The 15,149-nt window shown below is 54.0% G+C and overlaps 1 protein-coding gene across 1 annotated transcript; it reads left to right on the top strand.

Moving 5' to 3' along the window:
• Positions 1-960: 960 nt before the first annotated feature.
• On the top strand, positions 961-11,912 carry PPP1R13L (protein phosphatase 1 regulatory subunit 13 like). Its single transcript, XM_047079155.1, has 12 exons — positions 961-1,031; positions 1,138-1,280; positions 1,658-2,171; positions 2,261-2,359; positions 2,444-2,535; positions 2,844-3,306; positions 4,465-4,928; positions 7,940-8,071; positions 8,168-8,301; positions 8,428-8,594; positions 10,137-10,336; positions 11,345-11,912. Exons 1-12 carry the CDS (start codon positions 977-979, stop codon positions 11,381-11,383), a joined length of 2,502 nt encoding a protein of 833 aa, XP_046935111.1. The 5' UTR covers positions 961-976; the 3' UTR covers positions 11,384-11,912.
• The last annotated feature ends 3,237 nt before the right edge of the window (positions 11,913-15,149 follow it).

A 15,149-nucleotide genomic window follows, 5' to 3' on the forward strand; every position in this document is an offset into this window, starting at 1 on the left:
CGCCTGCACCTCCAAAGCTAAGGGGTTGGTGCAGACAGGGGAGGTGGCAAAGCTGGTGGGGCGTGGTGGCTACCATGGGGATGGTCCTGGCTTGACCGGTTCCTCTGAACCCGTGACCACAGCAGCCCAGCCACCTCCCTATTCTTCCTGTTAACCCTGGGTCCCTGTGAACAAGGTCTACTCTGGGGAGAGGAAGCTGAGTTGGTCCCTGCCCTGTAGGGGACTCTTCCTGTCTGGTCGAGAGGACCCAGACTCACAAGTTAGGTCCAGGTGTGAAACCTAGTACTGCCGAGTGATGTTGAACAAATGTTTCGGAGCCCCACTTTCTGGCCTGCTACACTGATCGTGGCCATCAAGTGAGGGTGCAAAGCACTCAGCTCAGTTCTCCCAGGCGGTGGCCCCTCGACAAATAGTTGTTATTTCATTTCATTATGACCTCAAGCAACTACACAGGCCCTGGCACACACCGTAGGTGATCGGTAGGTGATCGGTAGATAATTGATGAAGGAGCGATTCAATTCTCATTAGGACTGAGATAGAGAGATGGACAGTGAACTCTGACCCGAGACTTCCAGGAAGATTTTAACGTTTTTATTTACTTTTGAGACCGAGAGAGAGACAGCATGAACGGGGGAGGGTCAGAGAGAGGGAGAGACACAGAGTCTGAAACAGGCTCCAGGCTCTGAGCTGTCAGCACAGAGCCCGGCGCCGGGCTCGAACTTACGGACCGTGAGCTCATGACCTGAGCCGAAGTCGGAAGCTTAACCGACTGAGCCACCCAGGCGCCCCCAGGAAGATTTGAAGGAGTTGGCATTTCCCAGCCAGGGAAGCGGAGGGGCATAGCGCTTCCAGTGGAAAAAAATTAGGAGAGTAAAGGTGCCGTCCCGCTCCTCAAGGACCCCTGGCTCCCTGCGGGCCGGGTCTGAGAAGGCTCTCTCCTCACACCCCACGCAGGCGCCCCGCTTCGGCCGGCACCATGGACAGCGAGGCATTCCAGAGCACCAGGGACCTTCTGGACCTGAACTTCCAGTGTGAGCTGGGGTAGGGGGCGGGGCTTGCCCGCCAGGGGCCCTCCAGGGTAGAGGCGGGGCTCTGCCCGCACGACCCGGGTCCTTACCGCCCTTCCCTTCTGCCCAGCGCTGGCCATGAGACACATGGACCTCAAACAAATGGAGCTGGACACGGCGGCGGCCAAGGTGGATGAACTGACCAAACAGTTGGAGTCGCTGTGGTCAGACTCGCCGACGCCTGTCGGCTCACAGGCGGGAGCCCCCTCTAGGGTGAGCCTCTTCGCCTTGGTCCCCACGTTAGCCCCCAAAGCCAGCTTCTTTCTGCCTGGAGTTCTGTCCCATAGGATTATAGAGTCTGTGGGCTATTTAAGGGCACCTGAAGGCGGGGACCAGTGGAAATGGACATCTAACAGGACCCTCGGAGGAACAGGGCCTTTTTCTAAGCGGCAGAAAGGCACTGTATGGGCTAGCCTCGGCCCCAATTTCAGGGCTGTCTCACCAGTACTCCTCACCAGGGCTCCCCGTGCCTGAATCTCCAGCGCCGGTCTAACTCCCCCGCGTGAATTTTCGATGACCTCTTCTGATCTTCTACTAACCCCCTCTACTAATGTCTCCTTTGCCCCCTCAATGTGCGGGCCTCCCCACAGCTGTCCCGGTACAGCTCCAGCCCGGTCCCCGAGCACTTTAGCAGCCGTGGGTCTCCCCGGAAGGCGGCCACCGACGGCGCAGACACCTCCTCTTTCGGACGCTCCGAGAACGCCCCGGCTTTGCTCCCCTACAGCCCGCTGTCCCCTAAAGGCCGGCCTTCGTCACCGCGCACCCCGCTCTACCTGCAGCCGGATGCCTACGGCAGCCTGGACCGCGCGCCCTCGCCCCGGCCCCGAGCCTTCGATGGCGCAGGCGGCCCCCTCGGCCGTGCGCCCTCCCCGCGGCCCGGATCGGGCCCGCTCCGCCAGCAGGGTCCCCCCACGACCTTCGACTTCCTGGGCCGCACCGGCTCCCCGCGTGGCAGCCCCCTGGCCGAAGGGCCCCAGGCCTTCTTCCCTGAGCGCGGGCCCTCGCCACGCCCCCAGACCTCAGCCTACGATGCGCCTGTCGCTTTTGGGAGCCCCCTACTGGGCGCGGGCGGCAGCGCTTTCGCCCCGCCTCTGCGCGCTCAAGGTGAACCAGGGGCCCTATTTGGGGGATGGGAGGGACGCGGGCCTGGGACCAGCCTCCCGCCGTATCTCCCATTTGCAACTTCTCCCTAGACGACTTAACGCTGCGCCGGCGGCCCCCCAAAGCCTGGAATGAGTCTGACCTGGACGTGGCGTACGAGAAGAAGCCTTCGCAGACAGCGAGCTATGAACGTGAGTGGTGGGAGGCCAGAGGAGCGGGGGGGGGGGGGGGGCCGGAGAGGTGTCCCCCAGACTCTAATGACTCCCGCCTTGCAGGCCTGGACGTCTTCTCGCGGCCTGCTTCGCCAGGCCTGCAGCTGTTACCCTGGAGAGAAAGCAGCCTGGACGGGCTGGGGGCCACCAGCAAGGTGAGAGGCTGCCGGGGAGGGGGCTGGTGGGCAGGGGCCAGGAATGAGGCTAGGACCAGCTCCCACTCCCGGCTGCACCCCCCAGTTTCCGTGCCTTCCACCCTAAGCTCTTCCTTCTTCATCCTGGATTTCTGCCCCTCTCCCTGACCCTCTCTTTCCCTCACCCCCTCTGCCTTCCCTCCCCTTCTCACCCTTCTGACCTTCTACCCTTACCTCCCTCCCCCTTCTGCCTCCTCCTTTATCATTCTTTGTCCTTAACTTCCTCCCACCTGAGCCCCTTCTTTCCTCCTTGCCTCTTTCTCCCCCAGGACAACCTCACCAGTGCCACTCTGCCCCGAAACTACAAGGTCTCCCCTCTGGCCAACGACCGGCGTTCCGATGTGGGCGGCTACCGCAGATCTCTGGGCTCCGCGGGGCCATCAGGCACTTTGCCCCGCAGCTGGCAGCCTGTTAGCCGCATCCCCATGCCTCCTTCCAGCCCCCAGCCCCGCAGTTCCCCGCGCCAGCGTCCCATCCCCCTCAGCATGATATTCAAGCTGCAGAATGCCTTTTGGGAGCATGGGGCCAGCAGGGCCATGCTCCCGGGCTCCCCCATCTTCTCCCGAGCACCCCCGCCTAAGCTGCCTCCCCAGCCCCAGGTGCCCCTTCAGCCCCAGCCGCCCCCCCAGCCCCAGCCCCAGCCCCAGCCTCTGCCCCAGCCCCAGCCCCAGCCTCAGCCCCCCGCCCCAGCCCCCCAACCTCCCCAACAAACTTGGGCCCCTGTGAGCGAAGGTGAGTCAACAGTGGGGGGCCCCAGAGGGCTGGTTAGAGGGAGGACACGTGGCTGGAGACCAGAACAGCTGGGGGAGACATCACAGCCAAACACCCATTTCCGGACATTGTCCCTACAGAGAGCTAGGCTGCAGGAGCTTGGGAATTTGCTCGGGAGCTAGGGACAGCACAGTGGTTAAGCATGGACCCTGGAATCCGACTGCCTGGCTCTGTGCTGTGTGACCTCGGGCAAGTCACTTAACCTCTCTGGACCTCAATTTCCTTGAGTGTAAAAGGTGATAGAGCCCATCTCACTCAGATATGGTATTAGGGTATTTAATCCGTATAAAGTTACTAAAATCGGGCCTGATGTATAGGAAGTTCTCGATAGCTATTGTATTATAATCATTAACGTTTGTGTGTGTGTGTGTGTGTGTGTGTGTGTGTGTGTGTGTGTGACTAGCACAGAGCCTAGAGTGAAAGTGAAATGGGTTTAGAGCTCCTCTCCACCACGGACTTGCTGTATGACTCAGGATACATGAGCTAACCTATCTGAGCTTCTGTTTTGTCATCTGTGAAGACAGATTAATAGTCTCTACGTCGTAGACTGTGATGGGCGTTCAGTGGAGTAATGTGTGTAGGGAGTGATCGTTACTATTTCTACCTGCTCTAGACGCTCTGATAGAGAGGGATCAGACCAAGAAGAGACCATCAAGCGCCAGGATTGAGTATCCTGCCTGAGAGGGTAGGCGAGGAAGGTCTTAGAATCTTCGAAAGTCAAATCTCTCACGATGGCAGGAGCACACGATTCAGAAGTCAGAGAGCACTGAGTTCAAATCCCAAGCATGTGGCTTCGGGCCACTGACCACCCCCTCTGAGGCTCAGCTTCTCTTTCTGTAATAAGAAGATGATAGTAATACCTACCTCACAAAGTAGTGGTGAGAATTCAGTAAGGCAGGCGCGGAAAGCACCAGGCGCGTGCGAAGCACTTGACACGTGGGAGATGTCACAATTGGATGGTATTCGCCGCTCATGGAAAGTAGCCCAGAGACAGCAAGGAACTGCCCCGGGGTCACACAGCAAATCAGATGCTGGCCGCAGGTCCTGGAGGTTGTGGGGAGGGGGGTCTTGGGGTTCTCCCAGGGATTCACCCTCTGATGGGCTTCTTGTTCCTTCTAGGCTCTCCCAAACCTCCCCCTGAGCTGGAGCCAGAGCCGGACCTGGAAGGGCTGCTGACGCCAGTGCTGGAGGCCGGGGACGCAGATGAAGGCGCTGTAACTCGGCCCCTCAGCCCCACGAGGCTGCAGCCAGCACTGCCACCCGAGGCACAGTCGGTGCCCGAGCTAGAGGAGGTGGCCCGGGTGCTGGCAGAGATACCCCGGCCCCTCAAACGCAGGGGCTCCATGGAGCAGAGCCCAGCTGTGGCCCTGCCCCCCACCCACAAGAAACAATACCAGCAGATCATCAGCCGCCTCTTCCATCGTCACGGGGGGCCCGGGGGGCCTGGGGGGCCTGAGCCCGAGCTGTCCCCCATCACTGAGGCGTCCGAGGCCAGGGCGGGGCCCCCTGCTCCTGCCCCACCAGCTCCCGTGCCACCCCCGGCCCTGCCCCAGCTCAGCCCATCAGACCAGCTCCAGAGCATGGTAAGTAACACAGGAGGAAACAGGGGTATGTTAGCACAGGGAAGCGCCCCTTCCCTTTTAGGGCAGAACCTGGACGTGGCACACATCACATCTGCCTCTCCCAACTGGCCAGGAACCCAGGTGCAAGGGAGGCTGGGAAATGTAGTCTTTAATCGAGGCGCGCCTGCATTCTGAAGACAGGGAGGACGTATATACGGAGAGGCGTTCGGAAGCCTTGGCCACACAGAGACTTTCTCTGCTCCTCTCCGCTAACCTGCCCCCCGAGGGCATCCCTTCGGGAATCTTGGGAGTCTTACGACCTGGAAATGAGTGTATCTTGGCACGACAGCGGGTCTATTCCGGGACCTGAAAAGCCTGCCTGAATCAAAGTGTTCCCCGTTTCTCTCCCCGGTTGCTGCACAGGCTCATGTCTGCATTCTCTGGGGATCCGCTCTCTCCTCTCAGACCTCAGCAAGCCTGTGCCATGGCTAGAAATGCGCCCCCGCCCGAGACCCCAAATGACCTCTGAGTTCAAGCCCATGGTGTCCTCGGACGCCACTTAGAGCTTTTTTCATTCAAAACTCCAAGAGCAAGTCTCTGGTCCCTGAGGCTGTGGGTGTCGTGATTAAGTTCACCAGCTGCAGAGCTAGGCTGCCTGGGTTCAAATCCCAGCTCCACGGCATTTATCAGCTGTGCAACCTGAGGCAAGACACTTAGCCTCTCTGGACCTCAGTTTCTTCATCTGTAAAATGGCGGGGCGGGGGGGGTGGGGAGGGGAGCGGAGAATAACCACAGGGTCGCTGTAAGGATTAAGCACGTAGTGCTTAGAATAGTGCCTGGCACTTAACTGGTAACTACTATTATCATTGTTAGCATTTGACCGGGGGATGGATGGTCTCCTGCTGAATTTGGTCCAGTCCCTGCATCTTGGCTTGGGGTGGGCGGGTGTAGCCACATAGAACAGTCCTGTTCTCTCAGTGTGGATGGACGGAGAGAGGGGAACGATTCCCGGAGAAGAAGCAGGGACCGGATAGACACCCCGAAATGCCTATTCCCAAGCCCCCCTGGGGGCGGAGCCAAGATTCAGGATCTTGAAATCAAGAATGGAAGAATGACAACGTCTTGAAATCACCTCATTATAGAATCACAAAGTCTTGGCCACAGAGAGACCTGAAAACTCACAGAATTCAAGAGTTAAATCTTGTTGTCAGTCTCAGAACAGTGAAATTTCAGAACCCTCGGGCACTGAAGTTTTGAAGAACAGGATCTTAGAATTTAAGTCAGTAACGCAAACCCTGGTTATCATTTGAACCAGGAAATCACAGATTAGTGCACGAATACGCTGTAATACAGAATTCTATTTTTTTTTAAGATCTTATTATTTTATTTTATTTTTCATTAATTTTTTTGGTAATGTTTATTTATTTTAGAGAGACAGAGAGACAGAGCATGAGCAGGGAAGGGGCAGAGAGAGAGAGGGGGAGACGCAGAATCCAAAGCAGGCTCCAGGCTTTGAGCTGTAGCACAGAGCCCGACGCGGGGCTCGAACTCACAAACCGTGAGATCATGACCTGAGCCAAAGTCATGCGCTTAACCGACTGAGCCACCCAGGAGCCCTATTTTATTTTATTTTATTTTATTTTATTTTATTTTATTTTATTTTAGAGAGGGGGTGGGAAAGGGGCAGAGGGAGAGAGAATCTCAAGCAATCTCCACGCCCAGCACAGAGCCTGATGTGGGATTCGAACCCACAACTCTGGGATCATGACGCTAGCTGAAATCAAGAGTCAGATGCTCAACCAACTGAGCCACCCAGGTGCCCCAAAGATTTTATTTTATTTTTTACATTTTTTAAATATTTTATTTCTATTTTTGAGAGACAGAGTATGAGCAGGGGAGGGGCAGAGAGAGAGGGAGACAGAATTCGAAGCAGGCTTCAGGCTCTGAGCTGTCAGCACTGAGCCCCACTTGGGGCTCGAATTCACAAACTATGACATCATGACCTGAGCTGAAGTCGGACACTTAACTGACTGAGCCACCCAGGCACTTCCAAAGATTTTATTTTTTTAGGTAATCTCTACACCCAACATGGGGCTTGAACTCACAAACCCAAGATCAAGAGTTGCATGGTTTACACACTGAGCCAAGCAGGTGCCTCCAGAATTATATTTTAAATGAACATTTTCCACTAGAAAGGAATACACAAACACCATACTAAGCAGGAGGAAATAGATAAAAGAATAAAGAGGCCAAAATCACAGCGGTCAGAGAGAACAATGATTCACACTTTGAGTATCTCCTTCCAATCTTTTGGAAGAAATTCTAAACATAAAATATTAAAGTTCCCAATCACAGAATCTTGGGAATGTGACATCCTGGGTCTTCAGCAATTTGAAATGGCATAGCTTAGCATTCCTGGACTCAACATTGGAAATCTGACATATAGCTGCACATCAGAGAATTTTGGAAACCAGTGGCTCTTGGGATCTCCGAATTCCAGGATCTTGACATCATTGACATCAAAGACCAGAATCACAAATGCTATGTGCTCAGAATAAACGAATCTTGTAGGAGGACGCTTGAACATCAAAAACAAGAAAGCAGAAGGAATAATAGGATAAATATTCTAATTCCGAACATCCGGAATTAACACTGGGCAACCTTTGTCCCGTGCGTTTCACAGCATTTAAGTTTTATGAAAGAAATAAGACTGTGGGTGGGTTGACTATCTGGCTTCCACAATCAACAACTCCATGGTCTCCCAGCTTCCTCTCAGTTCTCAGGGCCCAGGATTCCATAATCACCAGGTTCCCTGACAATTGTAGGGAACCAAAGGCTGTAGAACGGAGGGATCCTACCCCCGCCCCGCCCTCTGGACTCAGGCTCTGTACCTCCCTGTCCTCCAATCCCAGCCTTCACCTCTGTCTAGTTGGACGACCTGGGGCAGCTACCGTCGTCTATTTTCCCCTTTGAGTAATGGGTATATTAACAAACTCTCCCAAGTCACTGAAGCCCCCCTCCCTGTCCCCCAGGAGACGCGCTCGGTCCTGCGGAAGGCGGGCTCCCCGCGCAAGGTCCGCCGCGCCCGCCTCAACCCGCTTGTGCTCCTGCTGGACGCCGCGCTGACCGGGGAGCTGGACGTGGTGCAGCAGGCAGTGAAGGAGGTGAGTGTTGCCGAAGTGCAGGGCCGGCGGGGTGGAGGCTGGGGGACGCGGGGTGGCGGCCGCGGGACTGAGTCCCTGCGTCCCCCGTCCGCCCAGATGAACGACCCGAGCCAGCCCAACGAGGAGGGCATCACGGCTCTGCACAACGCCATCTGCGGCGCCAACTACCCCATCGTGGACTTCCTCATCGCGGCTGGGGCAAACGTCAACTCCCCTGACAGCCACGGCTGGTGAGCCCAGACCCGCACGGGGCGGGCGGGGGGGGGGGGGCAGGACGGCGCTGCGGGTTAACGCACCTGCCGGGGGGGGGGGCGGGGGGCGCGTGCACGGCCTCTCACGCACGCCTCCCCACCTAGGACACCTTTGCACTGCGCCGCGTCCTGCAACGACACGGCGATCTGCACGGCGCTGGTGCAGCACGGCGCAGCAATCTTCGCCACCACGCTCAGCGACGGCGCCACGGCGATCGAGAAGTGCGACCCCTACCGCGAGGGTTACGCCGATTGCGCCACTTACCTGGCAGGTGCGAGGCAGCGCTGGGACGCCGCGGTGGGAGGAAGGGGGTCGTGGGGACTGGGCCACGCAGCTAGCAGTCGGGGAGGGGAAGGAGGCAGGCCGCCAATCACAGGAGAGAAGACGTGGGGGCTGCACCAATCAAGTGGCAGGATCGCAGCAGAAGGGCAGTGGGACGGACCGCCTAGGGGTGGGGTGGGGGACCGGGCCTCCCACCGGGCAGGTGCAAGCTGGGTGTGTGGGGTGAGCAGACTGCGCCAACCTCGAGGGATGGGGGGACATGGGCACTCTGCCATGCAGGCTGGACCCCTGTGCGGATATGAGCGGTCTTGCAAATGGCACTGCCCACCTGCTTTCTCGCGTGCGGGCGTGGGCAGTCGGACGTTCCAACTATGCCATCTGCCTGGCATAGGGCTGGGCAGGTGAGCTGTGCTGCCAGTGCCACACAGCTGGCAGGTGAGCAAGCCGTGGCTTCTGGGGAGGGGCCTGGGGACTCTTCCGCGTGTAGTGAGACGTGAGGCTTACCTCACGAGAGGGGCCACATCATCTAACCAGGTGACGGGAGGAAGTAGGTAGCAATGGCATGGGGGTGTGAATAGCCTCTGTATTGCACACCCGGGCAAACTGTATCATAGGGTGGGGTTGGGGACATCACAGAGTCGGCGTCAGGCAGGCTCTCGGACCTGGGGGTGGGACAGTATTTTTGAGAGGTGAGCCTCTACGCGACAGCCTGCTGTCTGTGCCACCCGGCGGCAGAAAGTGGACAGGGGCCACGGGGCTTATGGTGAGCAAGGGCAGACGGGGAGTGCCCTGTCATCGGGCCATTACACCTTGGTGCAGGTAGGTGGAGCCTATGAGATGTGAAGACCGTAGGCTCCGCCTGGGAGAGTTCGGGAGGGGAGGATAAACTGGAACACAGTGGACTGAGCCACTGGAGAGAGGGGGCATGCTGGACTGTACCATTGGGAAAGGGGGTTAAATTCTTGAGGGAAATTTTACCCCTTAAGGGGGGGCAGAGGCGGGGGCGGGTGGGCTGTACCCTCGGGAGAAGTTATCGCATCCTCTTTGGAGACTTTGCCCCTTGGGGAGGGGGAAGCCATGTGGACTCGCCATCTGGAAAGGGGGAGATGGGACCACTTAAGGGGGAGGAAGGGAAAGGCTGTACCACCGGAAGGAGGGGTTGAGACGAGAGACTGTAAACTTAAGTGGGGGAGGAGGGTGGTGCATGGACGACTGTACCTCTGGGAGGGACTTAACGATGTACAGGAGGGATGGGGACCACTGATCTTGCCTTGGGGTTGGACACCCAGTTGGATGCACCCCGATGTTCTCGAATTTTAGAACTGCGGGGCCCTGGCGGCCGACTCCAGCTCAGGCGCCCGGCTCTAGGCAGTACACAGCTTTGCAGGTGGCTCATCCCTCAGCTGGGGCGGCGCCAAATCCCAGGGCCTTTCCCTGTCCTCGGCGTGTCTCGGCGTGTCTCGTGTCCCTGAGTGTCCTTGCCCCCCCCCCCCCACCGTGCGCTCACGATCCCTGCCGTTTTACGTTTCAGACGTGGAGCAGAGTATGGGGCTGCTGCACAACGGCGTCGTGTACGCCCTCTGGGACTACAGCGCCGAGTTCGGGGACGAGCTGTCCTTCCGGGAGGGCGAGTCTGTCACCGTGCTGCGCAGGGACGGGCCAGAGGAGACAGACTGGTGGTGGGCCTTGCTGCATGGCCAGGAGGGCTACGTACCTCGTAACTACTTCGGGGTGAGCCCGGAAGAGCGGTTGTGGGGGCCTCCTGGGGCTATTTGGGGAAAGGGGTGATTCCACGGGAAAAAGAGGGGCAAGAGGGACAGTCCGTTATACCGGGGCGGGGGGGCGGGGTAGGTCAGAAGAACCCATTAGGGTTCGTGGGGAGACGAGGAAAAGCCCATTGTAGTAACGGGAGAGGTAAAGAAAAGCCCCCTCCTCGTGGCCTTTCGTGGGGGAACTCCCCAGCGCTGCCTTAGTAGCTTGAGCAGAACTCAATCAAATATTTTTATCATCATCCCTAATAATATTACTGGGAGGTAAGGAAGAATTTTTTGTTTTTCAGTTTTAATGTTTATTTATTTGTTTTGAGAGAGCGCGCAGGGGAGGGGCAGAGAGAGAGGGAGAGCGAGAGACTCCCAAGCCGGATTGCACTCTCACCAAGAGTTGAATGCCCAACCAACTGAGCCACCCAGGCGCCCCAAGGAAGAATGTATTTTAGCCAAGGGAAGGGGTGAAAAATACCCTTTTAGTAACGGGGGACGTTACAGACGTGTATGTTACTGGCCTGGGGGCGGGGCAGGTCTCCCTACGCTGCACTGGGCAGGGAGACGAAGACTCCATTAGTAAAATTATGGTAGGGTTGCGGGAGGTTCTAGTCAAGGGAGGAGACCAGGAAGATCCCATTATATTCCCAGGGGAGAAGATTCCTTTAATTGGGGGACAGGTGGAGGCGGGTCCCAACCAGACCCCATGGGGGCAGTAGGTGTTTCCTTCGTGGCCATATGGAAAACTCCATTCCAGTTCATCACCTTGGGCGGCTGACCTAAGGCATCATCTGGTGCTTGGTCGTGACAGGGACCTCGGGGATTCTGAGGTGGTTTGGGAGATGCCGGAGTCCTCGGAAGGGAGGGGAGGGGAGGGTGGAGACGGCCCGCCTGTTTCGGGGTGGGTGACTCCATTAAATTTGGGGGTGGGACGAGGGAGTGAGAGTTCCTGGTGTCTAAAGATCCTGTCTTCCCTCAGCTCTTCCCCAGGGTGAAGACCCAGAGGAATAAAGTCTAGCTGGAGAGGAGGACGTTTCCAGGGGAGACAGGAGGAAGCGTCCCTGCCTTTGCTCCAGACCTGTCCCTCAGTAACTGCTGCCTCTCCTTGGGCCCCAAGCCCTACAGGGGTGGGGTCCTCACCTCCAGCTCTCTGCTTCCCCGGAAGCCCAGGGGAGAAGGAGAACCTCAGCCTAGAAACTGTCATAGCCGTGGGAGGTCACGATGGGGCTGGGAATCATTGGAGGCAAGAGACACCCCCCTGCCCTCCATTTGTCAAATCAGATTCCGTCCCAAGTGCCTCCTATTCCTGCTGCCACCCCCTCCCACCCCCTCGACACAAGCCAACACCCCAGCCTAGGAGAGCCTGTGACGTGTCGCCTCCACTGGATTTCCCTGGGAGTCACCTCCGCCCCCACCTCCCCAGGGCTAGGAGAGACACGCTGGTCTCTACCGGGACCCCTGCCACCGCCTCTCCCCAGTCAAGTGCCTTCACGCAGCGCTGGTTTTATAACCAGATGGGGAAGTTTTTCCTTATAAATAAAGGTAGTTTGCACAGGAATTGGCTCCTCTCTCTTCGGATCCCCTTCTGACTTAATAAGAGCTCATCATTGCTGTATTTGCGCACCAGTATTCAGGTAGCCCCTTTCTAAGGGATTTCTCCCTCCTGTAAATCCAATCCTTCCTCCTCCAAGCACTCCTGCTTCTTTTGTCTGTTTTCTTTGGTGGGGGGCGGGGGCCTTTTTGGTGTTTGGGGGTTTTGTTTGTTCGTTTGTTTTGGTAGTGTCTTCATCTTTCATATTTTGGATTCTTCCTTTATGTCTTTAACCATTTTAAGCTTAGTTATTTTATAATGTATGTTTGATAAGACTATCATCTGAAGTTTGGAGCCATCTAGTTCTAGAATTTGCTGGGTCCTGCTTTGGATTCTGTGTCTCCCTCCCTCTCTGTCCCTCCTCCGCTCATGCTCTATCTCCTTTTCTCTCTCTTAAAAATAAATAAACATGAAAAAAATAAATCAAATACATTTTAAAAAAGGGGCGCCTGGGTGGCTCAGTCGGTTAAGCATCCAACTTCGGCTCAGGTCATGATCTCACGGTTCGTGGGTTCGAGCCCCACCCTGGGCTCTGTGCTGACAGCTCCGAGTCTGGAGCCTGTTTCCGATTCTGTGTCTCCCTCTCTCTCTGCCCCTCCCCCGCTTGCACTCTGTCTCTCTCTGTCTCTCAAAAAGGAATAAACGTTAAAAAGTGTTTTTAATTAAATAAAAATTAAGGATTGCTTCTCAGTCACACTGGCCACTTTTCTCGTGCTCAGTAGCCGTGCGTGGCTGGTGCCTACCATTTTGGGCAGTGCAGATGGAGAACATTTTCGTTATCCCAGAAAGTTCTCTCGGATACAGCTGATACACAGCATTTCTAGGAGCTCCATGGTGCCTCTTCGCAGTTAACCACAGTTGGGACTTCTATCACTACTGATTAGTTTTCATGAATATACTTTAAAAATCAAACTGTACTGGGGCACCTATCTGGCTCAGTCAGAAGAACATGAGATTCTTGGTCTTGGGGTTGTGAGTTTGAGCTCCATGTTGGGTATAGAGATTACTGAAAAAAGAAATCAAACTGTACTAAAATATGAAAAAAAAAACCAGTCCTATGTACTATCTTTCCCCACACCCCTCTGCTCGCCAGAGGCAACCACTTTCAACGATTTTACCAGTTTCTTCTAGTATTTTCTTCCATGTTTCTAAATATGCTGACACTGCTATTTCGTGATAGCCAATTTTAGACATTCTCTACTGACTTCCTACTACAGTAGGTGAGGCTTGAGCTCGTGCTGACCCAATTTCCCTCTCCCAACGAAATCATGTCATAATTTTTATATCAATGTTTTTTACAATGTGATATGTAAATGTTTTCATTGCAGAGCCATGTAATATACTAGCATTTTCTTTCTCAAACTTTAAAATTGAGAATTAAGAATTACCTTAATTTTAGATGCACCTATATATACTTAATATTTTTCTTTTTCTTTCTAAAAAATGTTTATTTATTTTGAGGGGGGAGGGGCAGAGAGAGGGAGAGAGAGAATCCTAAACAGGCTCCATGCTGTCAGTATAGAGCCTGTCACGGGGCTTGAACTCATGAACCATGAGATCATGACCTGAGCCAAAATCAACAGAGGGTTAACGACTGAGAGCCACCCAGGCGACCCTGCAGTCCTCTTTTAATATAATCTGGACTTGCTGCTCTCCAGGCCTGTGCTAAGCTATCCTGGGATTTCCCCGAGTTGGAAATTTCCTGGATTCCAGGTCTTTGTCTTTTTTCGTTGACTCTTCATTTCGGTGGAGCACATCCTCCAATTGTTCCCTTAAAAGAGTGAAGAAGAGGTAAATATTTTTGGGTTCTTACAAAACTAAGTAGGTCTTCATTCTATCCTCCCACATTATTATAGTTTGGCTGGGTATAAAATTCTAGGTTGGAAATACATGTATCCTTTTCCATTCAAATCTGTATGCACCCTGAGTTGGAATGCAATTTTAGATAACAAGGGAAAACTGTTTTTCCCCTCAGATTTGTTTGCATTCTCCCTTTCCTTTGAACTTGTATTTGACTTTTTATTTTTTTGCTAGCTTTTTTTTCTTCTTTTTTTCTGAGAGCTTTTGTGATCTTCCCTCTTTCTCTGGTTCTAACAATTCACGAAGATATGCCTTACTGTAGTCTTTATTCATTAATCATTCTGACCTTAAGTCTGTTCTTTCAATCTGGAGATTGAACACCCTTTGGTTCTGAGACATTTTCTTTGTATATTTTTGTGCTGATTTCTTCCCCTTCATTTGCTTGCTCTTTTTCTGGAATCTTCATTATTTGGATGTTCGATCTTCTGAGTTGAGCCTTCAATTTTCTTATATTTTCACTACTATTTTCCAGCCCTTTGTCAATTTTCCCTTTCTAGGAGATTTCCCTGATTTTGCTTCTAATCCTTCTCTTCAAATTTATATTTCATCTAGAATTTTTTTTAAGATTTTATTTTTAAGTAATCTCTACACCCAATGTGGGGCTCAAACTCATGACCCTGAAATGAAGAGTCATACACACCACTGGGGCGCCTGGGTGGCTCAGTTGGTTGAGTGTCCTACTAAGGCTCAGGTCATGATCTCACAGTTTGTGAGCTCGAGCCCTACGTCAGGCTCTGTGCTGACAGCTCAGAGTCTGGAGCCTGCTTCAGATTCTGTGTCTCCCTCTCTCTCTTCCCCTCCCCCACTCATGCTCTGTCTCTCTCTCCTTCAAAAATAAATAAACATTGGGGCGCCTGGGTGGCTCAGTCGGTTAAGTGTCCGACTTCAGCTCAGGTCACGATCTCGAGGTCCGTGAGTTCGAGCCCCGCGTTGGGCTCTGGGCTGATGGCTCAGAGCCTGGAGCCTGCTTCCGATTCTGTGTCTCCCTCTCTCTCTGCCCCTCCCCCGTTCATGCGCTGTCTCTCTCTGTCTCAAAAATAAATAAACGTTAATTTAAAAAAAAATAAAAAAATGCATTAAAAAAATAAATAAACATTAAAAAAAAAAAGTCATACACACCATTGACTGAGCCAGGCAGGCACCCCTATAATTTTGAATTCCCAAGAACCCTTCTTGTTATTTAATTATTAATTCTTCATAGCCTCCAGCTCTTTATAAATGTGATATTTTCCATTATCTTGCTAAGTATTTCACAAAGCGTTTAGTTATAGATGTTTTGTGTTTCTTTTGTCGCTTTCTTGTTATTGTTTTTTTTTTTTTTTCTGTATGATGT

The sequence above is a fragment of the Lynx rufus genome, unplaced genomic scaffold (genome assembly GCF_022079265.1).
Source record: "Lynx rufus isolate CCGP_SWC_20201006 ecotype Redwood Valley unplaced genomic scaffold, mLynRuf1.p SCAF_16, whole genome shotgun sequence".
In the NCBI taxonomy this organism is placed as follows: Eukaryota; Metazoa; Chordata; class Mammalia; order Carnivora; family Felidae; genus Lynx; species Lynx rufus.

What these genes read in the sequence shown, in the direction of transcription:
- PPP1R13L (XM_047079155.1), top strand. Translation starts at nt 977, where the DNA reads ATGGACAGCGAGGCATTCCAGAGCACCAGGGACCTTCTGGACCTGAAC. An exon ending in AGGCGGGAGCCCCCTCTAGG is followed by an intron (nt 1,281 to 1,657) that starts GTGAGCCTCTTC and finishes GCCTCCCCACAG; the next exon opens with CTGTCCCGGTACAGCTCCAG. An exon ending in CAGACCAGCTCCAGAGCATG is followed by an intron (nt 4,929 to 7,939) that starts GTAAGTAACACA and finishes CCTGTCCCCCAG; the next exon opens with GAGACGCGCTCGGTCCTGCG.